The sequence below is a fragment of the Cebidichthys violaceus genome, unplaced genomic scaffold (assembly GCF_023349555.1).
Source record: "Cebidichthys violaceus isolate CVI_PGR_0920_01 unplaced genomic scaffold, fCebVio1.0.p SCAF_20, whole genome shotgun sequence".
Classification (NCBI taxonomy): domain Eukaryota; kingdom Metazoa; phylum Chordata; class Actinopteri; order Perciformes; family Stichaeidae; genus Cebidichthys; species Cebidichthys violaceus.
The window spans coordinates 4,713,658-4,739,009 of NW_027176373.1; the positions used below are offsets into that span (position 1 = coordinate 4,713,658).

General features: G+C 41.9%; 1 protein-coding gene across 3 annotated transcripts; it reads right to left on the reverse strand.

Annotated features, from left to right (window-relative positions):
• Window positions 1-512: 512 nt before the first annotated feature.
• On the reverse strand, window positions 513-24,586 carry LOC137876305 (serine/threonine-protein kinase PAK 3). Of its 3 annotated transcripts, XM_068715762.1 has the most exons (17): window positions 24,394-24,586; window positions 12,023-12,216; window positions 11,810-11,910; window positions 9,447-9,600; window positions 9,290-9,327; window positions 6,520-6,582; window positions 6,222-6,287; window positions 4,987-5,142; window positions 4,735-4,906; window positions 3,992-4,055; window positions 2,958-3,006; window positions 2,718-2,830; window positions 1,790-1,907; window positions 1,559-1,658; window positions 1,109-1,305; window positions 872-1,009; window positions 513-689 (listed from the first exon to the last, which is right to left on the reverse strand). In XM_068715762.1, exons 2-17 carry the CDS (start codon window positions 12,192-12,194, stop codon window positions 600-602), a joined length of 1,791 nt encoding a protein of 596 aa, XP_068571863.1. In that variant the 5' UTR covers window positions 12,195-12,216; window positions 24,394-24,586; the 3' UTR covers window positions 513-599. The 3 variants fall into 3 exon arrangements, with proteins under 3 accessions (XP_068571863.1, XP_068571864.1, XP_068571867.1); XM_068715763.1 differs by lacking the exon at window positions 6,222-6,287; XM_068715766.1 differs by lacking the exons at window positions 6,222-6,287; window positions 6,520-6,582.
• Between the last annotated feature and the right edge of the window lie 766 nt (window positions 24,587-25,352).

Here is a 25,352-nt window from a genome sequence, read left to right on the forward strand (position 1 = left end):
GTCACTCTCTCACATCAGCCACTGCAGGTGCAAGTGTGGCCTGATTGTGCTCCATGGAGGAACTCCAGGAAAGAAAACCCAGCCTAAAGCTGGGCAGGGAAGGAATCTCAGGCTCTTCAGTTTTGACAGTTGCTCCTCTTCTCTCCTGAAGTTTCCTCTTGGAAATGTTTCTTGGTTTGGGGAGCGACTGCTGCCGAACAAGACGTATGACACAAAGAGATGTGCACAGTTGGTACGCACGCACACGCACACACACACACACACACACACACACACACATACACTTGTGATGGACTGCTCTACATGTACAGAGTGCTGGAGAAGTAAACAAGGAGGCAAGGTCTTTTTCAGCAGCATGGGCCGAGAGGCTGCAAGGCCAGATGTCCGTCCCACGTATGAGGCCTGGGGGTCTTTTGTCCTTGTGCTGTCACGGTAAGTCACACAACCCCCCCCCCCCCACACACACACACACACTCCCCACACTCCTTGTGCTGCCACTGTCACGTCACCCACCAGCCAAACACCCAAGCCCCTGCCCCCCCATGAACGCACACATCACAGGCAGGGCTCCAGCCTCGGGTGGGGACAGAGGGCACACACTAGCGACTGCTGTTCTTTATGGCTTCCTTCGCAGCTACAATCAGAGGCGTCAGGCTGGATAGAGGCTTCGCCAGCTTGAGGAAGGAATGCTGCAAGAGAACAGAGATTATATAAATATATTTTAAAAAATGTAGCTATGGAGCCAAAGTGAGATGCATGCACATTTATTATTATAAATAGTTGACTTTTAGTGCGATTTGCTGACATCTGCAGGACATTAAAGTGTTTGCACATGCTTGTGCGTTTATTGAGGTTCTAGTCTTGGTTGTACCTGGAGCAGCTCCTTGGCAGAGCCTCTGCGGTCCACATCCATCTCCAGACAGCGGTTGAGGAAGTCTCTGAACACAGATGACAGCCTCTCTGGGTTCTGCAGCTCTGGAGTCCCGTTGGTAGCTATCAGGTACAGCGCCTGGAGAGATGGAAGAGGTCAAACAGACCATCAAAAAAAAAATCGGAATATTTGATCTTCATCCTGTATGACCACTAGGGGGCCAGTGTTGTGTCTTACCCTGAGTGGATTCTCATTCAGGTAGGGCGGTTCTCCCTCCACCATCTCTATTGCCATGATCCCCAGAGACCAGATATCCACTTTTGGGCCATAAGCCTTTCGAGTCACCACCTCGGGCGCCATCCAGTAGGGCGTTCCCACCATCGTGCTGCGCTTGTTCTGCTCTGGAGTGATCTGGGCACAGAAGCCAAAGTCGGCTGCAGAGGGAGAGAGATGCAGTGGTGACTGTTATAGTCTTTGTTTGCATTTTGCTTTATTACATTAAATATACAGTTTTACTTGCAACGTACCCCATGTTTAATCTAAGTAGTCTTTCATTTGTCACAGTGCCATCTCCCTTAAAACATAAATCTCAAACACTTCTCTCTCAGAAACGGTGCTTTGTTACTTTAATTCTACCACACGAAAGACAGATAAACTGTATGTTTGAACAAAAATATGTAGACTTACTGAGCTTGACGGATCCGTCCATACCCAAGAGGATGTTGTCACTTTTTATATCTCTGTGGATCACCTGGTTGGAGTGTAGGAAGTCCAGGGCTTGAAGACACTGAAGAGAAAGAGAAAGAAAAAAGCTTTAGTTCTCATTTTAGTTGAAATGTTTGCATTATGTCAGGGTCAGCTCTTCCTGGCCACAGAAGTAATCGGGGTTATTGCTGATGTCTAAACTTGGCTTCTTACCTCTCTGCAGACTGCAGCGATCTGGCCCTCATCCATGCAGGTCTCCGTCACTACATCTGTCAGCGAGCCACCGGCCAAATACTCCATCACCACCCACAGCTCATCTCCTACTAAGTAACTAAAACAAGCCAGAAGGAAAAATACAGTTTTAGCGTGACATGCATTTTATATTAGGGTTTTAGGTTCAGTCGTTGCTTTGACGAATCAATAATCTAGGCGAGACGGTTGGACACTTGGCACACGGAGGATAAAATGAGAACAAAACTTCCCAAAAAGAAGGGCACAAAGCAGCATCTCTACAACTTCCAACTCACGATGCAGAGTCGATTACAACACACAGTAGGTGCTCAAGCATGTCACTGCCAGCTGTGAACAACAGCTGAAAGACCAATGTAATGAAATCCGAGCCGAGCGGAGCAGATGCTTAAACATTTGATAGAAAATTAGTGATTGTGTGGTTAAATTCTTTTAAAACAGTAGGTGGCAGTCATGTACCGAATGACGAATGCTGACCACCATTAAAAGGCAAAAAAAAAAAAGAGGAAGAAGAAGAACGGGGCTCTAGGAAGAAAGCTCAGAGGATCCTTCAATGTCATTAATGATAACAACATGCACTGGCCTTACGTTCTGACCACAAACCAGTTGCTATTGGCAAATGAACATCAAATACATTTAACTGTCTTTATAAAGGTACTAATAACTGTGTAGTATACCTGTTAATGTTTTTTTAGGAGTCGATATGGGTTTGTATGATTTGCTGCTTTTCTCTAATATATATTTTATAACAATAATTTAACATATTTAGATTTTGGACTGCAACCAATGTGAAGACATCCTCTTGGACTCTGGGAAAATGTGATTTATTCTGAGGCAAAATTCACTGTGTGTGATATATGTGTGATATATGACCCTGTGTGTGAAAACGGACCTGTCCAGGTAGTTCACTATGTTGGAGTTTTTGTTTTCCCTCATCACCAGGATCTCATTGATGATCAGCTCTTTCTTGGGCTGCTGCTGCAGGTTCATTTGCTTGATGGCCACCTGAGAAAACAGACGAGGAGGAATGTGTGGCTCAGCTCACAGGGGAAACCTCAACGGCTTGAGAAGTAAAAAATAAATACTATACAGTGTGTGATTGTTGTATAATCAACATCAGAACCCGACTCACCTCTTGGCCAGTTGCTATGTCGATGGCAGTGTACACAGTGCCGGACGCTCTGGAGAAACACAAGATCAAAATCACATTAATTACAATCATAATAAATGACAATCCTAAAAAAATATTTAATTTCAAGTCCAAAAAATTCACAATTCAACAACTGTTTTTACCCAAAAGTAAAAGGTGTCATCATATGATTACTGTCTATTCGTTACAGCGTCAGGTAGCTTTGAAAATGTAGTAATTTATCAAAAAGATTCAAGAGACTTATAGCATATACTTCTACAAATTCTAAGTTGTAAGCATCAGTTTCACTGCAGTCAGACCACAGACTGCTGGCTGATTATAACTTAATTAAACTTAAAGGGAAATACAGTAAAACAGTCGACACTTGACGCCAGAGTCCTATTTGGCTCTTCATTAATAAACTGTATGTCACAGTGATGAGCACAAAGATCTACAAGAAGTTTATGGTTTCCAATAGGAATGGTATGCAGCCATCCTGTCCTGTCCTTATTAGTATCGGGAAGTGTACTTCCCGATACTAACAACCTTCCACTGTGAGTTTAGTCTTCTGGTCTTTCCACTTTCTCTTGCCGTCAGCTACACCTGTGTACTGTCAGAAGCTAGTTTATGAATAACAGCGCATAGTTCCTGGTACTAAAAAGTGAAAGATAGCCCGGCACAGAGTAAATAGACAGTTATCTACTGTTTAAGATAGGAGCTTCCTGATCAAATATGGAAATAAAGAGCATGTCAGAGCAGATAACAACCACACAGCTTTTGTCTGCAGATTGTGTAAAACACAGAAAGACAAGGAGAGAGAGACAGAGAAATGAGCTAGTCTGGCCTTTGGCCATTTCAGGATACGCTTCTCATTTCCTCTCTGCTTATTTCTCTCCCAGTCCTTCAGCCCAACCCTCCCACTGCCTCCGTCTCACTAAAGTGGTCACTACAGCTCCATCTCTCCCGGCAAGACTGACTGCTCCCGAAATTGCTCTGTTTGAGTAACCGCATCGACTAGTTTGTAATCGTGAACTTACCCTTGTCCTATTTTCTCGAAGCGTGTGTACTTCTTTTTGGGATCCCCCACGCTCACAATACTCCCTGAGTCAGAGAGAAAGCAGATATGTCATGATTGAGCTTGTGTGGGCGCACACATTCATGAAGGCTTTAACACAAATACACAAAGAAACATCAGCATAAAACGTTTCCGACCCTTCTATTTCAGACATTGTAGTGCAGTACATGCATCTCTACTTCACGCTGCATGCTGGTAGTTTGGGCTTAAGTCATATTGCAGAGAGAGGAGCGGTCTAGAGAAAACTGCAGCTAAGGACAAAAAGTACTTCTTTGTCCAAATTTGATTACAGTAGTGCTCCCTGTTCTTTTGCACATTTCTTTCTCTAAATACACAGAATCTGTGCACTTGAAATAATAATGTGGAAAACAGCCACTGGAATCCAAATATCCAGCCCGTCTTCTGAATCACTACACAGTGAATTATTCAACACTGAAGTCGTGTCCTCAGTATTGTTTTTGGAAATGTGTAGATTCCTACAAATTGTGGATGACTACGATTTCTTTTTTAAACTCCACATTTTTATATTTAATTGTTTTTAGGCAAAGAAAGATAAAAAAAATCAAGAGATTTAGGATTTCTACATCAAAACCGTTCCTGGCAGTGTGAAGAAGGCTTTTACAATCATTTATGGAGATACTTTTCACAGACAATACATTTGATCATCTGTTTTTGTGACTCATGAAAAGTGTCTGAGGCACGTACTGAGTCTCTCCAGAATTTCCTCATCCGTCATTTTGGACTTCTTCCTCTGACGGTCAGTGTGGCGATACATTGTGTTGGACGTGTTATCCGGCTGGACCTGCGATTCCGGTGGAGTCAACACTTCTTTCACGGGAGTGGGAGGCTTCGGCTCCAAGACAGAGCGCGTGTAGATCTGCGAAAAGAACGGAGTCAAAGACATGCAGAGGGGATTTTGGATTTCACCCATCACCCAGCGGCGTATTACAAACTCACAGATTTGGTGTGCTCGGGCCGGGGCGCGATAACCGGGGGCAGCTCGTCGTCATCGTCCTCTTCTTCCTCCTCCTCCTCCTCTTCTTCTTCTTCCTCATCCTCCTCTTCTGACACAGGTGGAGCGATCGGGGGCTCTGACGACGATGTTTTGGCACCCTGGAGGGTAGAGATGGAAGTGAGTCTTGATGCGTGTGCCATGTAGGAGCGTGGAATGAAAAGAGCATGTGCAGATCTTCGCATTTATGTATTATAAATACATGTAAAATTTACCACAGTAAACAACCTGCAAACCCCAAACCAACCATGAACAGAGTTTGAGTTTTGGCCAGTTGAGTTTCAAAAAGAACATTCAAGCTGTGTGTGATGGTGAATTCATTTTTAGATTGTATCAACCGTATAACAGATTCAAATGTCAACAATTTATTCCAAAGTGGTGACATAAATTGCACAACACAACAACATAAACAAAATACAGTTAATCTGTTGCGATACATCTGACAGTTTGTGTAAAAAAACGAATATGATTGGGGTTAAATTGTTGGGAGCGATTGTGTTAATAGTGAAGGGAAGTGTTATGAGTCCAGTGAGCGCTAAAGAGACAAGCATTAAAAGAGTGAGGTGCCATCCAGTGCAGTTTATCTCAAGGTTTTTACGTTTACAAGGGGTCGAGTCAGGTGTGCCATGAGCCAACGATGAGAATGCATTTACTTTATTTAAGTACCAAACTGCTGTATTTCACTGTGCTGGAGGAGAAGACATGCTGCCACATTGCAGTAATGTGCAATATGGTGATGAACCGTAGACATCCTCTTGATACCTTTTAACAAGTCGGATTAATAAGCCTCAGGAATATTTATTATGCCTAATGCTCAGCCTTTATTCCCCCCAATCCAAAAAATAAAATAAAAACTCTGCTAGCCTTGGATCATCTTCCTCTTATGGAGTGGAAACATTTCATCCATTTCCAGTCTTGTCATGCATAAATGAAGCAGTGCAGCTTAGTTCTGGTGATTAAAGGGAAAGGGTTTGGCTGAAGGAAAGTCCCAGTCCTTCATTCAGACATACTGGGCCTCTGACCCGTTCCAAGGAGAGCTGGGCCAAGACTGCAGTGCAGCAATGAGTGTCTAACTGTAAGCAGTGCCATGTGGGTTATTTCTTTTACAGAGCCATGCGGTAATGTCTACAATGGTGATGAAGGCATATTATTGGCGATTGTAAAGAATGTGAGCTCATACATGCAGTTTGACAGTCATCACAACCCTCTGTGGCATGCGTCCCTGCCCTGCCATTTCAGAGACGGTCTATTTGAAAAAAGATAAGAGGTGCTCTTGTGGAAGATAACAAACACATCAGTAACATCAAAAAGTAATATACCCCCACCCAAGAAATTTCAATACAAAGAGAGTGATGATGCGTCTGAAATCATATACTTATGTGCGTTTTGCAGTTTGAATAATCAAAATTAGGAGATCAAATTTAGCTTCAAAGCCAATGCAGAGATACATTATGTGGAAAGTAATATGGAGGAGTTACCTTGTCAAATAATGCGCTGCAGGTTCTAAGGCTGACAGGAGGCCCAGATGACAGCAGTCGGTTCTGAATGTGAAGGTTGAAAATGGATTTACTCAAATGGATTTACTCAAAACAAACCCAAACAATGTTTAAGAGGGCAGGGGGAGGAGGGGGGGGGGGGGGGGGGGGGGCAGGGTTACGCTCCTGAGGGACATTAGGTCCGTAAATTGTCCTCCTGTTATTGAAACCAGTGCTCTGGTATGCACTTTGACAACAAGATGAAGAAGTAAAAAGTAATTTTTTTGGGATACTAAAAGTTAATCAAACTTTGTTTCACTGTAAATAAAAAGAGAGCTGGCTCTATAACGCTGCTCTCAGTGATCTGATTGGACAAATGCTGTTTTCTATTAGTGTTAGATAATCTTCTTATTTCCTGAGAGTACTCTTCCCAGGATTAGACTACTAAACATTTATGAGCACCATAATTATGAACACGTAATGAAGAAACATTGCGTCATGTCCTTGCAATTGTTATTGACTTCTGCACATCAATTCATTTCTGATTAACTGTCTATGTGGGGATTAGACTGATGAAGAACAATGACTGTCTTAGGACGAACAATGACAGAGTCATGCGGCTGTTAGACCTGACTGAACTGACAACAGTTTGATGAGACAAATCATGCTGAGCCATGTATTGTCTGAACTGCAAGGTGTCTCGAAGGAATAATCAGAGGAAAATTGTGGCCTCCATGTAGCAACAATGCTGGATCCTGAGGGTTTTTGTGAAGTTGAACAGCCATGTCGACAATACACAAGAAATGAAACGTCAAGTACAATGTGAGGCTAACACTTTCTCTGATAAACAGACGGTCAATGCTGAGTCCTGTGGTCTGGCACTCAGGACTTCCTGGTTTATGGCAGAACCAATATGAAATGAAAGATATGACTAAACTGACTGCAGCAATAAAAGAGGTAATAAAATGAACCCTGAAACACTGCCAATGTAGCTTACGTTTCATCTTCATTTCTGTTTAATATGAAAAGTGTTTCAGAGAAGACAATTTCTTGGGTGAATCTATTGTCTGGTAGAGGTGGACACTGAGAACAATATTTAACCCGTCAGGCACAGGAAGAGAAGTCGAGATCCTAGAAACATATACAACTTGGTCTGACCAAAGCTTGAATTATAATGCAACACAGTGTCCCCTCTCGCTGCATTATGCATGGTTATAAATACACGCTGAGCTAAGGTCAAGGTGAGGCACTCGATCGACCTACAGCATGAACGACTGCTTCAAACAGAATGAAGGTAAATCTTACAGTATGAGTCCTTTTTTTCCATCTGACTAAAATAAGTTATTTTTCTTCTTTAATCCCTAATGACAAGACAAGAAAACTGCAGGGTATACCTGGACTGCAGCAGGCGATAAGAAGAGAGGCAAGTTGCTTGAGGAAAACAACACACCAGCTCTCAAATATTTACCTGCATTGCAGGTTAGTAGTTGTTGCTGTTCAAAATAATCTGACAGGGAGCATCAGGTAGCCCATGTTGGGTTACTGTTCCTCTCTCTAAGGAGAAAGTTGGTCTACAGATCAAATATTAGCACCTCTCCCGTAGTTCTGCTTGCCTGAGACAGTGAAGGACCAAACCTATGGTGAAGTGTGTGTCACCGTAGCCAACATCTGAGTCACCTCTGCAGGCCGAGAATCTCTGCGACGGTCCAAAGGCTGAGATGCTCTCAAACACCTTCACTGGGCTCGCACAACCTTTTAGACTCAGTGCCACACCCGCGTTCCCTTCACTGGCAAAGAGCTCTCTCAGGCAACAGCCCTGCATTAGGGGATCCCATTGTAGTTTGCCTCGGGCAGCGAATCCCACTGAACAGACTTGGTTTTCCACTTCTTCACCCGGGTGAGCGTGTGCAGGCCGAGGCATTCAAAGCATAGATTACTCTGGTCAAAGCCTGGAATGAGGTCACCACAGCGGGAGTCCTTCTAGATGCAGTTGAGCTTTTCAGTGAAGCTTGTCTATCGCTATTTCAAAATCTGGTTGAGTAGATTGGAAAAATAAACAATGAGCAGCGGTGGCTCTTACAGCCGTCAGCATTTCCACGCAGGAGCTGCAGACTGATTGGCATGTATGAAAAATTCAGGGCATTAGGCCGCATAGTGAGGACAGTAAGCCTCGAGAGGGGAGCGCACACATTTCACCCATTAGAGGCAGAAGTGAGTGTAATAAACGGGCTGCAGAGTAACACAGTCTATCACAGAAATTCCCAGATAGAGTTAGTGAGAGTAAAGTGAGGAAGATTCACTGTGGTGTAGTTTGAGAGGTTCAAGGCGATGAAAATTAAGCCATAATGTTGCAACTTACCTGGTTTGTTTTATTACATTGTTAGATGTAGATAAATCATGAGGAAATATATCTTTGAAGTGAGAGATTTTCCATTGAAATGTGGAAGAGATTGCGCATGGCTGACTGCCAGAGATTGGGTTGATTTGTACTTGTATTATTTTATTATAATAACCAGACAGTCTAGTGAGGTCAATATCTGCAGTGCAGCAATAAAAAACCCTAATAAGGTGGACAGAAGAGCAACCTCCAACAAAAAGAGTAATGTTTTATTACTATGATTCATTTTAAATTCAGCATTAAATAGCAGGTGATATTAACTGACATACTTTTTGTTAGATACCTATTATATGGTGGTTTCTATATTATTAATAATGCATAATTTAGGTTTAACCAACGCTAGCCAAAGTAAGTTTAGATATTAAAAGAACTCACCAGAGTGTTTGCTGCTATGTACCCATGTGCCGACTTGTCTGAAACAGAAAGGAACATTGTTAAAATCTTTTGTATTATACATAAGAATAAATATGAAATGTTTTTTGTTACATTGGTAGATGTTATTTTATTCCATCAGTGTTCTGCTGTTGCTTACCTCCCGAGGTGAAGCTCATGTACTTCTGGTTGTTGACGGTCTCTTTGGAGTCGTAGAACTTCAAGACGTCCAACACGGCCTGCGGGTTCTTCTTCTGCTCCAGCTTGGTGATGTTCGAGGTCTGTAGGAGCCGGGCCCATTGCTCCGGTATACCCTGCACATAGAGACAGAGGTCTAATGTTCAAGCTTTGTCTTGTTCAAGGAAAACGTGTTGGTTTGTTAATACTCCTTCAATCACAGCCAGAAACTGTTGTAGATGTAGAGCTTCACACACAGACTTTTAGGAGCGCGAATACTGCAGACAAGCGATCACTACAGCTGTCAATCAACCCAACATATCCCAAAACCTACCGCTATTTAACCCTTAATATTCTTTATAAAGAAATATTTCTTAACATTGCCACTCATTAGAAGAACATACACTTGGTGAAATGCATTGATTTTGTATTTGGAGAGAAGAATTTGCTTTTGTACTTCTTTTTTAAAGGAATTGTTCGACATTCGCTAATTTGCTCTCTTCTTTAGCTTAGCATAACGTTTTGAAGAGCAGTAAGAAACAGCTAGCCTAACCATTACATGTTGTTTTCATATTTTAGGGCAAACTAACAAGACTCGACAAGTTAATTAGTGAGACTTAGAGATGCTGGTAGGCAGATTTTTGTTTATATTTTTAACTTAACTAGATAGAGCCATGCTAGTTGTTTTCCTCTGCTACTGGGTTAAATGCTAAGCTAAGCTAACTGGCTGCTGGCTGTAGCTTCATATTTAATGGACATATATGAGAGTAGTGCAGAGCTTCTCATCTAACTCTAAAAAAGTGGTGGACTGTACAACTTTTACAGGAGCTGAATGTAGGTCAACAATTGGTTTCATTCATTCCATCTTGGTAAACTTGTGGATATGTTTACACTTAAAGCAATTGTTGAAAGAAATAGTCTAACTGTTCTCTGGAAGCAGAAAAAAAGATGATTGTTGGAGGGGGATCAGGGAGCAAATCAACAGTATCCTTTCCCAAAAAACATGACAGAAGTGAAATCAAAGTGATTTGGTTTAAAACATAATGAGGGTCTGTGTGAGTCATAAGCTCACAGCTAATCAAATGAACAAGGAGCTACTTGTTACTGATGTCATGGACTGAGTGCTGGACATCAGGAAGTCAATAGACCAGAACACGTGCAGTATTCATGAGTGTAAAAGTGCTTCTAAGTCTGAGATTGCTCATCAGTTATTTTATCCCAAAATAATTATTCCTTTCAGTTGCAAACATATATGACTAGTCCTGGTATTGTGAAACCATTTCAGATTCATGTTTTACATGATACGGTTCCATTATAATGCTTACGGGCATGTTTTCAATTGCAAAATGAAAAGAATTAACAGTAAGTAAATTAACAGTAACGTCAGTTTATGTAACAGAGGATCACCTCAAGGATAAACGATTAACATAAAGACGGTGTGCAAAACAATATCATGAACACTTGTACAATACTACGCAATACATTACAACAACTTCCCCTCCAGTCTGTAGGATGAACAACATTTAAGGAACCATAGAACCGTAGAATATACGTGATACAATATCATCTCTGTGGAAAAGAAAAACTGAACATTACCAGCTTTATAAGCTTTATTTTTGGGGCTATTGCAATGAACCAAAATATCCAAATATATTATATCTACAATTGTTGGGGTTTGGTATAAATTAGATGTTCTCAATTGTTTTACAGACAAGGACCCCCTCATGTATGTTTTTCTGAATAATTTGACAAAGCCTATTTTTTACACTTCCATAGTCTTAGTTATGATACATTGTTACACAAGAGAAATGTATTAGAAAGATATTAGACATGTATTCAAAATATTTGTAGATTCTAAGAATTAAAGATTTGTTAGATTATAATGTAATCTATGAACTACGGACCTCACTTTGAGAATCATCAAAGAGTAAAAAGAAAAAACAATTTCAGACCTTCTATATGAATAAGTGAAATAAATTGTGAAAACCAGTGTAAAGGGCATTAAACTGAAAAAAGCAAATACTGTGTCATGGAATTATATATCTTGGCTTGGGTAAGAATGAAATGTCTACTGCCAAGAGAAACTGCAGCTAAAAGAAGCGCTGCAGGATTCCAGTGCAGGTTTAGCCTGATAGGGGAGGTAAAGGGAGGTATAGTGATTGTCATTCAGGTCACTTGTATTACCAACTTTATGTGAAGGAAAAGATATCATTTAGTTGACTCTCCTCAGAGAATTTTGAGTATATGAACGCTTGCCTTGGATTCTGCTTTCAGATGGGAGGATGATTTTAACGGCACATCAGTCCGTGTTTATACGCCTGATTATCGGGTGAAATAGATACTCACTGTGAATTCTCCGGTTATGGCATCAAAGCCGACATGAATGGTGTGTTCAAAGTCTGAAGGTAGGGATATCTCAGGACGTTCCTTCTCCTTCTTCTTGTTTGCTACAAAACAAGAAATGATCACACGCTGATTTCTGGTATATACTTCTAGTATAATATTTCTACACACACAGGTCAAATACATGGGGGTGACGTGTGGGGGGAGGGTACTCACTCTTGTCTCCCCCGGGGAAGATGGAGCGCAGGCGGACTTTCTTGTTTTTCTCGTCGGGAGCCATTGGAAGCGGTTTAGAGGCGTGATTCAGCGATGAAGAGTCTCGGGAACTACTGTTCATTCTCAAGGGGGGGGCTGGTGGTTTCTCTTCAATATCAACACTATCAGACATCTTTAGCAGCACTCACAATGTCCTGTGAGAGAAAGAAGGAGAGGGACAGAGGAGGTCAGTATTTTAACAAATCTGGGTACAGATGGACCAAACATGAGTCATGACAACCTTGAATTTTGACTAGTAGTCCTACTTGCATAATAATGTAGTACAGTAGTGTAAAGAAAAACAATGTTGCCAAAGCATCAAAATAAAAAAGTAAAACATTAATATATTAACATAATGTTAACACAACATTACGATTGTTATTTAATAAATTGATATATACAGCATTTCAACAAACATGTTTTTTTCTATGTGTGTGTGTGTGTGTGTGTGTGTGTGTGTGTGTGTGTGTGTGTGTGTGTGTGTGTGTGTGTGTGTGTCAGTGAGTGTCAAGTAATGCCGTTTTTTGCTTTCTGGCAATGGAGAGTACACACTATTGTCGTTATTTGGTTGGATGCATATTCTATAAAAAATGGCAGAATAGTGTGAAACATCAGAATCGGAGCATAATGTTAAGTTTTAAGATGTTTTTGTACAAAGTCCTGTTATAATCTGCCCTGCTCCACTTTTCATGTTTGATTTTTGATTCTTCATACCGTTCATGTTTAGTGGTTCTTGTTTTATTTTGTTATTATCCTCTCGTTTCACTTCACTTCCTGCCTTTGAGTGTTTTCCCGCCAACTTTGATTGTCTGCCCCGCCCTGATTAGTTTCACCTGTGTCTCATTAGTCCTGCAGCTCACCTCCTGCACACCTGTTCGCACTTCACCATCATTAGCTACATATACAGCCCAGTTCCTTTGTTCTTTGTTTGTCTTAGTACATCTGTGTGTAGCCTTCCTGCTTCCCCCCCTATAGTGTTCCTAGTCTCAATTTTTCCAAGTGAGTTGACTTCCTGGATTTTCCTGTTACCTGCCTGCCGGACCTTCTGCCTCATTTGGACTCTGTAAGCTTTTTCTTTAACAAATCACTGAAATCATTCTGCTTCCTCTTCTACTGTCTGCATTTGGGTACACATCCTTTTTTTCTATCTTACCAACCATGACAAACTAAAATATATCAAAATCTAAAATGCTGCAATAGAAAAGCATTCATGTTAGGAAAAGCTGGGACCAGTGAGTTTTTTTTCATCAATTAATTCTTTCAGCATAACAATCACACACATGTTTTGTGTGTGACTCAAAAGTATTCTTCTTCATGAAAGTCTGACATTAATTAGTTTTGTACACACAGAGCACTACTATGTGGGCTAGTAGGGGAAGTGATATACAGTAGAAGTTGCAGTATTTCTTGTCTCTGGTTTGTGAAGCAGCAGAACTGGGGTAATATGAATGTGACAAAGCCATTTCAAGACACATTGGCTTCATTCAGTCAGATCAAACGCTTCCAGTAGACTCAGAGTTACAGTTTCGATGTATTGTATTTTTAGAGCTTTGGCCTATTTTAGCATTATAGCATGAGGAATCCTGTTACAGCGACACCGGCTGCAGGTCTGAAAGATTCTCTGCTAACACATCTGATACTTTTGTACAGCAGACTTGGATATTATTTAGATTTGCTATTTGAATGGAGGCTGTTTAGGGTCTGATGTCCAGTGAGTCTCTTCAGCTGTGAAAACAGTCACCAGGAGTTGATTCTGAGAGAAACGCTCCCATCACTCATCTTCCATCTACCCATCCCACTACCATCTTAAACTCCCTTCATTGCCTCACCCCGAGGCCAAGCCCATCATGTGATGTGCAGCGCGACCGTCCCAGAAAGCCGGCCATCCAGGCCGCCCCCTTAGTGGAGACCTACATAAGCAAACAAAGGCCCCTCCCCGGCTCTCACACAGGGCTCACTGCCTCAGACACACCACACATGTGCTTTCACGGAGGCCTTTACCATTTTATGTAAGCATCTTCCTGCACAAGACACAATCCGGATGGTTACACCCTAACTTCCCAGACACACGAATGAAGAAATGAGATGAGTGGAAAAATGTAATATTGATTGTAAGGAGCCATGATTTAATCAGTCTACAGTAACAAAGTTATTGCGTAAGATACTTATTTTCTTTTGAAACACATTTGTCAGAAATGTGTCATTTCCTGTTTGGACAGGACAACCAGAATTTGTATTACTAATAATTGTTGGAAATGTAATTTAAGTCCAGACTTGATAGAAGTTGAACTGATAACATGTCAGGACATTTAACCTAGATCATTTATTTATTAGCTACTGGATAACTAAATACAATTAAATACATTTTATCCCCATAAGAGCGGAACAGTTTCTCATCTCATATTTTTCCCCTCATAACAATTAATGTGTAATTAAACTGATTATAATGTTTTATTCATAAAGACTAGACTACAAAATATCTGCCAATACCTATGTGGAAACAATCAAACATTGGTCTGAGATAAAAGACTACCGACTCTATCTTCATGTTTTCTAATAAACTGGAACTGTTTCGTTTTCTTTTTTTTTGTTCCCCTCTGCTGGCGGTGTGATGAGAATAACAATCTAGTTTCACTTGGCAAGAGAATGTAACACAGAAACCGCATTGAGATCATTTCAACTGGATATCTGCAGAAAATCCCGTGGTACATCAGCTCATTCACACAACAAATGGTGGACGCATGTTATCCACCGAGCAAGTGGTTGCATCAATTGTATCCATGACCCAGGATGGGTTCATGAGAAGGTGACTCACTCCTGACAGATTAACAACACTAATAAAGTCACATGCTGATTCATTTTAGCTGGGGGGGGGGGGGGGGGGGGCACGAACTATTTGTAAATAATCAGACAGCTAATGAGAAACACGTTATGACCTTAATGTGCTTTTGGATTAAGATTGTTTCCTGCTGTATCTCCAGCATCTCGTCATAGATGCTGCTGACTCTGCTGGCAGTTTTCTACCGTGTTGGGTGACTTCCAGGCGAGAGTCCGGACAACGGCAGCAAACAGGTTCTCTCAGGTTGGAGGTTAGGCGTGTCACTAACAACAAAACCCAGTTACACTCTGCCCTTTACAAAGAAACGTCTCAATGCTGACAGGGAGCAACGGGGAGCTGCTGACAACATGGCTGTCGCAGCAAAACACAAAAAAAGTATATATACACATATAAATGTTTTTTGCCTGTTCAGACTAATGCAGCTGTGACTGATGCCCCTGTTAATCCATTAACATAATCTTTTGAACAAATTCTATGCCAGCTACAGTATGTCATACAGCGGTTATATAGTCATGCACAGATGTGGATTCAATAACGAGCACATGGCAAGACCTAAAAACAGCAACTAGGATCTACTCAATCAGGTTACTGACAGCAAATACAGAGAGAGAAAAACAAATGGCTGCAAACATCAAATAATGACGAGGTTCTGAACCATTTAAATACAAAAACTGATAATTTCTTGAGGTTTATTGGGTGAATCCTACTGTGTGACATTGTTTCACCGACACCTTGTGTTCTCCTCTGGCACACGCAGAATACACATATTGAAAACAAGTGAAGGTGAAGCGCATGCTCATCAATATGATGATTTCAGACACAACTGCCATTGGAGAGCAGTGTGGATGAATTATGTAGCTGGAAAAAAAACAACTCTTCAGTGTCTGACTGTGGTCATTTCTATATCAGGCATCTGCAGCAGGAAACCACGAATAACCAAAATTATTTTATACGAGACACAAACTAACTATTTGGCTAATCACCTGCAGCAGCTCTGCAGAGAGCAGTCAGACAGCTGAAGATGGCAGATTCACGGAGGCCCAGACATTACTTGATTCTTCCCTCACATAAAACACTGACCTATTTACTGTGCAGACTGACAGGCAGTCAGTGAGTGCACTGTGCCTGAAACAAGCAGCTCCTATTTCTGAAACACACATAGGCTTGTCTCTCAACAGTATGAATCAACTGAGGCTCAACTAGTATTTCAGCAGACAAGGAAGCAAAGATTAGTAAGAGACCAATCGCTGTCATAAGTGCAGCTGTCACGCTGACCCAAAGTATGCAAATTTGTCAGAAATGTACAACCAAACCTCCTGCTGCTTGGCTTGCTTAGGTCGGATGTGACGTTTTGACAGCAGTGTGCTGTATGAATGCACCAGAGTCTAAAAAAAAAAAAAACGACCTCAGACACACCGGCTCAACTCAGATATTACTGTGGATGTTTTCACATTTCTCTTCCATAAAATATTAATTTATCCATGAAGAGCAGACATTTTCTCTGCTCTTTTCAAACATTAATGCAGAATTTGAATGGCTAACACGGGGAGAGGCTCTAATCTTGAGCCCATGGCGGCCCAGTAATGGCCCCGCAGTGGGGGAGGGCTCCATAAGCCCGGCTCTTCGTGCCCCTGATTAGGACACGCTCTCTGTTTGACTTGGATTGGGCATTGGCTTGGGCTTCTTTTTGAAGGATGCTGATTACTTGGATGGCACGGACAGCTAGAGGACATTCAAAGGATAAGGACGGAGGGAGGAGAGAGCTGCTGTTTAGCATTGTTATCTCCTTCATCTTGGTGCTTACAGTTCTTGTACTGGCCTGTGGTCCAGAAAGGTTGGCCCATTCTCCTGTTAGCAAGAGCAAAGAGTGACGAGGCCAGTTCACTCGCCAGCCTTCACATAACACGGACCCTTTACCCGGACATCAGAGGCCGACGACACGCAGATGTCAACACACACAAACGCTCCTCTCTCACATGGTCGGCCTCTCGAGGTCAGAATTTAACACACACAGTCACAGTGCTGATGCCCCCCCCCCTTTAATTTCAAGGGAAGGTTGAGGGGGGAGGAGTTTGGCTTTATAGTTCAATTCTGTAAAAATGATGGTCACAGGTTCAAAATCTCATGTGGTCAAACGAGAAAATCATCTAATCTCACATATTTGTTTATTTTTAGTTCATCGACAAATGTAACATAAGGCAAAAATGCTTTTTACTTAAGAACATAATGTTATGTGACTGGGCCTCATACAGATATGATGTTAATAAGGAGACCTTTTCTCATGAAGATTCATTACTTCTACAGGATTTTGAGTCCAGTGTCTCTGGGCCTCGTGTTCACATGGGTGTGTACCAGAGTTTGAGCTTTAAAAGAGACAGTTCACTCCAAAATCAAAAATACATATTTTCCCTCTCACTTATAGTGCTATTTATCAATCCAGATTGTTTTGGTTGTAAGATAGTTCAAATAGTATTTAAAGGAGTAGTTTCACATTTTAAAGAAACACCATATATTTGCTGTCTTGCTCAGAGTTAGATGAGAAGATTGATACCACGCGTATAATTGTATGGTAAATATTAGCTTAGCTTAGCATAAAGACCAGAAACCCCTAGCCTGGCTCCCTCTAAAGGTAACTAAATCCACCTACCAAGCACCTCTTTCGCTCACTAATCAACACGTTATATCTTGTTTGTTGTCAGACTCAGTAGATTAGGGACTAAAGTGACACAAAAGCATCACATACACACACACACACACACAACAAACATTGAACCTGGAATCTCCAAAACATAAATATACAGCTAACTACTGTTGCACACAATTGATATAAAAATGTTTGACATGTCATCTTTTGTCTGATGAGGCTCCACCTCTCTGGTTTGGTCCCCCCTGCTGCAAAACTCTGCTTTGCATACAGCTGCCAATGTTTGGTTCACGAAAGGGACGAGACACAGCAACCTCATCAGTCTGCTTCCAACAGGTGGCAGGTGAGACAACGGAGCGTGAATCTCGTTGAGTTCACTTTCAGTTGCTGTCTCTTATTTCATGGAGAAAGTTTGATTGTGGAAAGACTTTTTGCAACAATTTCATGCGGCAGCAAACATCTTTATTCAGGGAAACAACAAATATAAACTCAAAAACATGAATGATGCTTGATGGAAGCTTTATTACATTTTGATTATTTATTCAATGGTTTTCGCCTTTCATAAAGTGTTTTTCTCGTTGTTTTTCTATTACTGAACCAAAAAATGAAAATCAAACTTTTCTTCTAACTTCTATTTTTAGCTGATACTCGTGCCTTGGGAGACAGCCATAGAACTGTTGACATGAATATCTTTTAATCGTGTTGGGATAAAAGGCTTATACCCGTTCATAATATGCTAACTAGAGCATGATCACACAATATCAAAAGATAAATGGATGCGATAGTTCATCTGTGTCCATTCACACTGACCTCCCACATTACACCCTCAGAGACGCACGTAAACCCTTTCAAGATTATTTTTCAATGAGATGTGAACCTGATAACTAGCAGTTCAGTGCATGAACATGTCTAATCTGTAAACTTGATCTATTATTAGCCACCAGCCACATCAGCAGCTAATGAGACCACAACGATAAAAACCTCACACAAATTACTCTCAAAATATTACCACACGTCGGACTTACTTAACATTACTTGTGTTCAAAACAAAGCAGAAAAAAACCCGGGAGATCCATTTATTCACCACAAGCTTGAATCCACCATGACTCCGGTTCCAGGCTTCTTCTTCCTCCCCATAACTCCCCTGCTGGAGAGGCTTGTGAGCTTGTTGTCATTTAATATTTAGTTTGGGTGAAACCGCCCTTGTGCTGCTCTCTTATAGCCCCGACATGCATGTGTGTGCACAGTTAAGACTACCCGTCACGCTACTTTCCTCATTTTCATTTTCCTCATCTACTTTGTATGTATTGTATGTGTTTCCTGGGGTAATTAGCTGTGTGCACACTTCCTTTTTTGCAGAATATAAACGACATTAGATTAAAAGCGTGAAATATAACTATTGAACAGTGCAGCTGACAAAACCGCTGTGCATCGTGTTGTGACAGTTTGAGCTGCTTGGAGGAGTCACCGGTAGAATAACTTTAAAGTGAGGCCGTTTATTTTGTCAGGTGGGAAACATCTATATGAAGATGGACTGCCAGTAGTTTTTTTTTGTTTTTTTTAGGCAGCCATCTTGGCCAGGATTGAGGATTAACCTGGCTAAATAAAGATTAAGTAAAAAAAATAAAATAAAATATGCTTTTAAATATGGCAGCTCATTCTGTCAAGTAGACAAAAGCTATTAAAAATGTAGCTACCTTATTTACACTACTGGTTGTCTGTTTAGAGAGATTATTCCTTCCTGACAGAATTATATTCAAAGCACATGTCTATGACTGTTGGCTTTCTCTGATCGGCACCTCCTGCCTGACAGAACCAATTTCTCATATTAGTACCTTTATGATAGCTTCTCTATTCTCCCTGACAGAATGCTTTATTTTCAATCTCACTCGATAGCCCATCTAGAAATATAAAGTATTTTTGCAGACATTGTACTTGTGAATTGGCATGCATTCAGGTCCACAGTAAGGACACAAGATGGATGCTTTATATCAGCAATTTAACAGCTTTGACATTTTTTTTTATATGGCATTATGTCTTTTATTTGACAGTTGGTCGAGGAGACTTACAGGTGACAGCAGGATAATCAAACAGAAGACAGCGCAGTCATAAATCACGTGTCTTGGACCGCTAGGCCGCAGGGATGCCCAAAACCTTGAATACTTTATACAATTTAGAAATTCCAACTAACCCTCCTAGTTATGCCCCATGTTGATGGCTGCAACCACGGAAACATGAATGGAATGAATACTCTGACGGTAAAGAACGATACAACATATCACTTTTCAAGATGTCGAGCAAGAGACACCAACGGTTCCCTTTGTGGGTGACTCGACCGTCCTTCAAACTGACACTTTCTCACTGTCAGTGTCTATGAATTTCAGATATACTGCAGAATTTAATTTCACATCTCTCCTTGAACTTGAAAAAGCATTCAAGCAATCAAGAGCAAGCCTGCTAGGTTTGGTCTCATGTGATCAAAAACACTGTCTTTGCTCCTTCACTGTCTCTAGTCCGTCTTCAATCAAACTGTACTAGATGAGTTCAGTTCCATTAAGTCTGTGACTGACTAAAATGTGAGCACAGGTAATGCTCCTATTCCCCGCTTTAAACTACAAAAGTGTGTTGTTGTTTTTTGCATTAGTGTGCATGGGTGGGCCTGTCTGAGTGCCAGCTGGAGGCAGAGAGGGGAGTGGATTCCCCCCTGCAAGGCCAGTTGGTGCACCTGCTCTGAGTCCCGTTGAAAGGGTTAAAAGGCACATTGTAAGAGAACATGGGAGGAGAAAACAAGTGTATGTGCATGCTGTCACTCAATGTACATGTATGCAAGGTCAGTGAACATATTGTTTTGAGATTAGGTGTAATATCCTCCTGTGTGTCTCTATATCTAGACCGTCTAACAAACTTGTATAGCTGCGTTATGATTTTGCATAGACAAACCCGGGAGTAACATTTGTGTCAACAAGCGACTCGACTGAGAGGTAGCGCGTTGCCACACATCTCAGGAGATGCAGCGTATATGAGACAGAATGAGGGCCAAACTCTGTGCTTAGAACAATCGCAGCAATTCTTCTTATCGTCCATTTTTTAACCACATCTAAGTCATCCGCAGTCTTTTCAATCTCTCTCAGACCCCCTTCTGCAACTCTCGGCAAACTTGACCCCAGTGAAACTTAGTTAATCTTTTAAACCCCCTGAACTCGTTTCCTCCTCTGCAACGTTTCATCTGTTTTCTTCTCTCTGGTCCCCCCCCCCATTGCATCATCTTACTGTAAAAGGCTTGAACACCTCTCACTTCCAGCGATCCCGAATCCTCCCGAGACGTCGCTCTGACTCTCTCGAGGCCACATTTGCAGTTGATGTTTGATATGTCGGAAACGGTATAAGTCACAGAAGGACTGACTTTGACACAAAGTGCACAGAGGGACACACAAAGACACACACACACACACACACACACACACACATAGACAACCTCATTCTAAGTAGCAACAGACATCAAGTAGGGAGATTACGAAAGGAGCTGTGTCAATGTGTCAGTGTGTGAGTGTTTCCTCTGTCTCTCTCTCTCTCTCTCTCTCTCTCTCCCTGTCTCTCTCCATCCATCTCTCTCACTTACCCCCCCCCCCCCTCCCCTTTCCAAGACAAAATGGCCAGATGGCTTCCAATCCTACATGCTAATCCACAACACACAGGCTGCAGCTCTGACACACCTACCACAAGGCTACCGCTTTAGTGGGCTATGCCCTTAAAACGCACACAAACACCCCACATGAGGCCACTACACACTCATAAACTGTCAACAAGAGTCCCAAACAGTAACTGCACTGAACAATAGCAGCATAACTCATCCAGACTAAGTCCTCAACAGATGGAGGCCCCACTTGTGTGTGTGTGTGTGTGTGTGTTGTGCGTCCCGCTATCGTATTTCAGGCAGCCCAGTTAGCAGGCGACACGCCAAGACGAAGGTTGTGTGTCGACTGCTTTTGTTAGCCGAGGTGAGGTAAGAGAAGCTGTGTGTGTTGGGTTACACTGGCCAGTGGAAAACTAGGGGAAGCCCAGGACTGCACACTAATAGCCACGGAAACATGAAATGGTTCACCAATAAGGTTCTGATGTGCTGTCTATGATTACGTTAAATAAAGGTGCGGGGCATTTTATGCTTATATGTGGTGGCAGGTTAGATGTTTTTATTTTGTTCACACAGGGCTGGACAGATGATAATATTAAAAACACAATAATAACAAAGGAAACGTCTAGTACATTTATCCAAGTAGGCAAAGAGATAACGAGGTCCTGGTAGGTAGCGTTACACAAAATACCTGCCTGACAAATGAAGATAGAATAAGATAATCCATTATTCAAGTAAAATGACTCTGGAAAAGGCATCATCGATTACAGTGGCGAAAAAAAATACTTTTAAAGATACAGTAAATAACAATCCATATGTGGATTTAGTTAATGCTTTTCTCGCCATGTTTCCCTCCCTTCAATCCTGAAAGGTATTTCTAACTTTAGGTGTTTCACAGGTATTATATTATTAATAAATTAGGGTTCCGAGTTCTGATCCGATACCAGTGTTTTTATCAATAAGCTGTGTTTCTCACTGTGTGGACGTGACTGGGATCATTCTTTTAATGTGGAAGGAAACATCCGGCTTGACTTAAACATCGCTTTGTAAAACTAAATGTAACAAATAAATACATGGATATATAAATGTACTGAATTGTTATTAATTCAAATAATTGTGTCTGATACCAGATTCAGCAATTTGAGTCTGTATCGGTCTGATATCTGATATCAGTATTGGTGCATTTCTAATAATAATAATTAAAAAAATGGTACTTCTGGTTATGCAAGTTGATGATAAGGGTCAGTTGTGAAAACATTTGCATGAAAAGCCGAGTCACTATAAGCTTCAATTTTGCCTCCACAATTCCTGTTTACACTATAAACACTCTGCTTCAGGGAGCAGTTTTATTTATAGTATTATAGAGCGCACATGCAGATTCTTTGTGGACATCCAATTTTCATGAGGTGCCTGTAACCTACACAGAGACAAAGGCCTCTGTGAGTACTTTATCTGATGCTACGCAGCTCTACCCAGACCCACGTACACAAAACAGAGCTATTATCTGTCCATTTATCTGTACCTGTGTAGATAAAGGTGTGATGAATATATAACGCTTGTGTGGCACAGTGTGTCTGAGACACCAGAGCAACGATTTCACAGATCACGTGAACACCAGGATGTATAAACACCAAACACTCTAATAGTATATCTTGTCTCTGACACTGCATTAGATCACCACTGTGGGCCTGGTGTCTTCTGCTAAGCCTAGTGCTGTGTAAAGTGTTCTTAAAATATGTCATGCACTGACAAATCTCCCAATTATACCCCAAAGAAACAACAGTTTAGATCCTCAAATGATGTTATTGAACTGGAAAAAAAATGACAAAGGAGGGGCCATCATGTTGGTGGTTAAGGACACGTTATTGGACACAATACAAACTCTTGAGGGAACGCAGTGAAATGAGTGTAGTCATGGTGTCTGGACAGATTAGTGATGAATAGAAGGGCACGTATCACATCTATATCAATATAACAGGCCAACGTTCAAAGGGGAGCAGCACCTTCAGCATCCCATCCCCCAATTCCCCTCTACACTCATCTCAGCCTCCCTCGATCACTGACATGACTCTCTTACATCCCTCGTTCACGCGACAGCCAGACAACAGGTCTCCCATCAGGCCTCTGCTTCTCACAAACCTGGAGGATGACTGCGCCCCCCCCCCCCCCCCTCTGAGACGAATCCTCCCTCCACATAAGCTCTGAAGCCCCAAATTGAATGAATTGAATGAAGTGACGGGGAGACACACATTCACCACCATGGCCGACCCTTCCTTCCTTCCTTCACCGATGGCTGTGGAAGAATCCGAGGCAGTATGTAGCTCAGCTTTCATAGGACCGGCCCCAGCCCCCACTCCCGCTCCCCAAGTGAAGTCAGGTGACCAGATGTTGTATATCTCCCTGTCACTACAGCCGCCATGAAACTGCTACACACACACAGACACAGACACACACACACACACACACACACTCACGTCCATGTTAAAACCTGGAGACAGCGGCACATCTCTGCTTGCGTGTGTGTATGTGTGGTCACTGAATGACTTCAATGGAAATAAAAGACATTTCTTCATGAAACCCTCCCTAGTAAGGCCATAGGTGAGGCAGTGCAGAGATAACAAAAGAGCATCCATCAGCATGTTAACCATCCATCACCCCCCCCCCCCCCCCCCCAATCCACAGCATACACAGCTCTGATCCATCCGTTAGCCTCTGGTCTACAGACCCAAAATAGCATCGCTTCTTTTTTGTTCCAGTGTTGCCACTGCAGCTGCTGCATTTCTCCAGGACTGACACACACACACACACACACACACACACACACACACACACACACACACACACACACACAAGGCCTGCACAAGCACCACCATTGATTCTAACACCTCCCCATCAATAGAGATGCTATTTGCGAGGCACAAGGGAGTGCACACAGAGATGATGTGATGCAGAGGGGGGGGGGGGGGGTATATGATCACACAAATACATCTCCAGCTCATCTGATGCAGGCATCCATTTCCATCTCGCCCTCACGGACACAGACTGCTGATGAAACAGCTGCCCTCTTAGCAGGGCAGAATGCAGGAAGGAGGAGGAAAAAAAAAAAAAAAGGCTACAAAGCACCCCTACATACACAGCCTCCCCCTCCTCTCCTCTCCTCTCCTCTCCTCCCTCCTCCCCTCCACATCCCTTATTGCCATACACAGAGAGGGAATTACCTGAAATATGTCTTCACATTCTCTTGCTCAGTGGTTCGCCGTGGAGCCCGCAGCTCTGGTAGATTCATCGTCAGCCGCACAGTCCTACTGACAGTTTAAAGGCAGGATTGCCATTCTCTTGTCAGACCAGTTCCTGACCCTAAAAAAAAAAGCAAGCTTGTTCGGCAGGCTGGATGCTTCACTGGCTGCTCACTGTTCCCTAGCCCATGATGTCATCCGCCCTGCGTCGCTGATTGGCCGAGAGGCTAAATATTAATGCAGGAAGCGGTTCTGTGGGAGGAGGCAGCCGACGGGCAGACAGGGTTGGTTTTCTGTTTAACAGAAGAAACCTGCTCAGTGAGAAGGCCAGGAGGGAGGGAGGGCTTCTACATGTATTTTCTAAGGCGGTGGTCTGTGTTATTTAATACTACTTCTAAAAGTTATAGTTTCACAATGTGTATTATATAGACCACGGAAGAATATAGCAAGTACATTCAAACACCTCCCGACATTTCATATATATATCTGCGGTAAATGGAATAGTACAAACACTTTTATTTTGTGTAAGAAGGGGGATTCTTTCATTTTAAATTATCTTAGTCCTGAAATAAATAGAGGTGATAAACATTTGTTCATTTTACAGGTAGATGCTGCTGGTATATTTAACAACCTCCTTGTCGTGCTATCTGCTTGTTATGATGTTTAAGATTTAAGAGACATTATAAAAAGTTTCCCTGTGAACGTATACTGTGCTCAGCACTGATATATATTGAACAAAGAAGATTCCCTATTGATAAAAGGTCTATGACATATCATGGTGTTAGTATTCCTGTTCTGTGCACCAGTCTGCCTTACTGTAATGTTTTTCAGCCATTATATACTGTATATGTTTATGTATATATAGGTTGTTACTGCTTGACAAGTAGTGCAAATGTGTCTGTTAAAATGCGTCACTGACAGTTTTGTATGCACTCTACAGT

What these genes read in the sequence shown, in the direction of transcription:
- LOC137876305 (XM_068715762.1), bottom strand. Translation starts at nt 12,194, where the DNA reads ATGTCTGATAGTGTTGATATTGAAGAGAAACCACCAGCCCCCCCCTTG. An exon ending in GGACGGATCCGTCAAGCTCA is followed by an intron (nt 1,306 to 1,558) that starts GTAAGTCTACAT and finishes CTCCCTCTGCAG; the next exon opens with CCGACTTTGGCTTCTGTGCC. An exon ending in TGAATGAGAATCCACTCAGG is followed by an intron (nt 1,010 to 1,108) that starts GTAAGACACAAC and finishes CCATCTCTCCAG; the next exon opens with GCGCTGTACCTGATAGCTAC.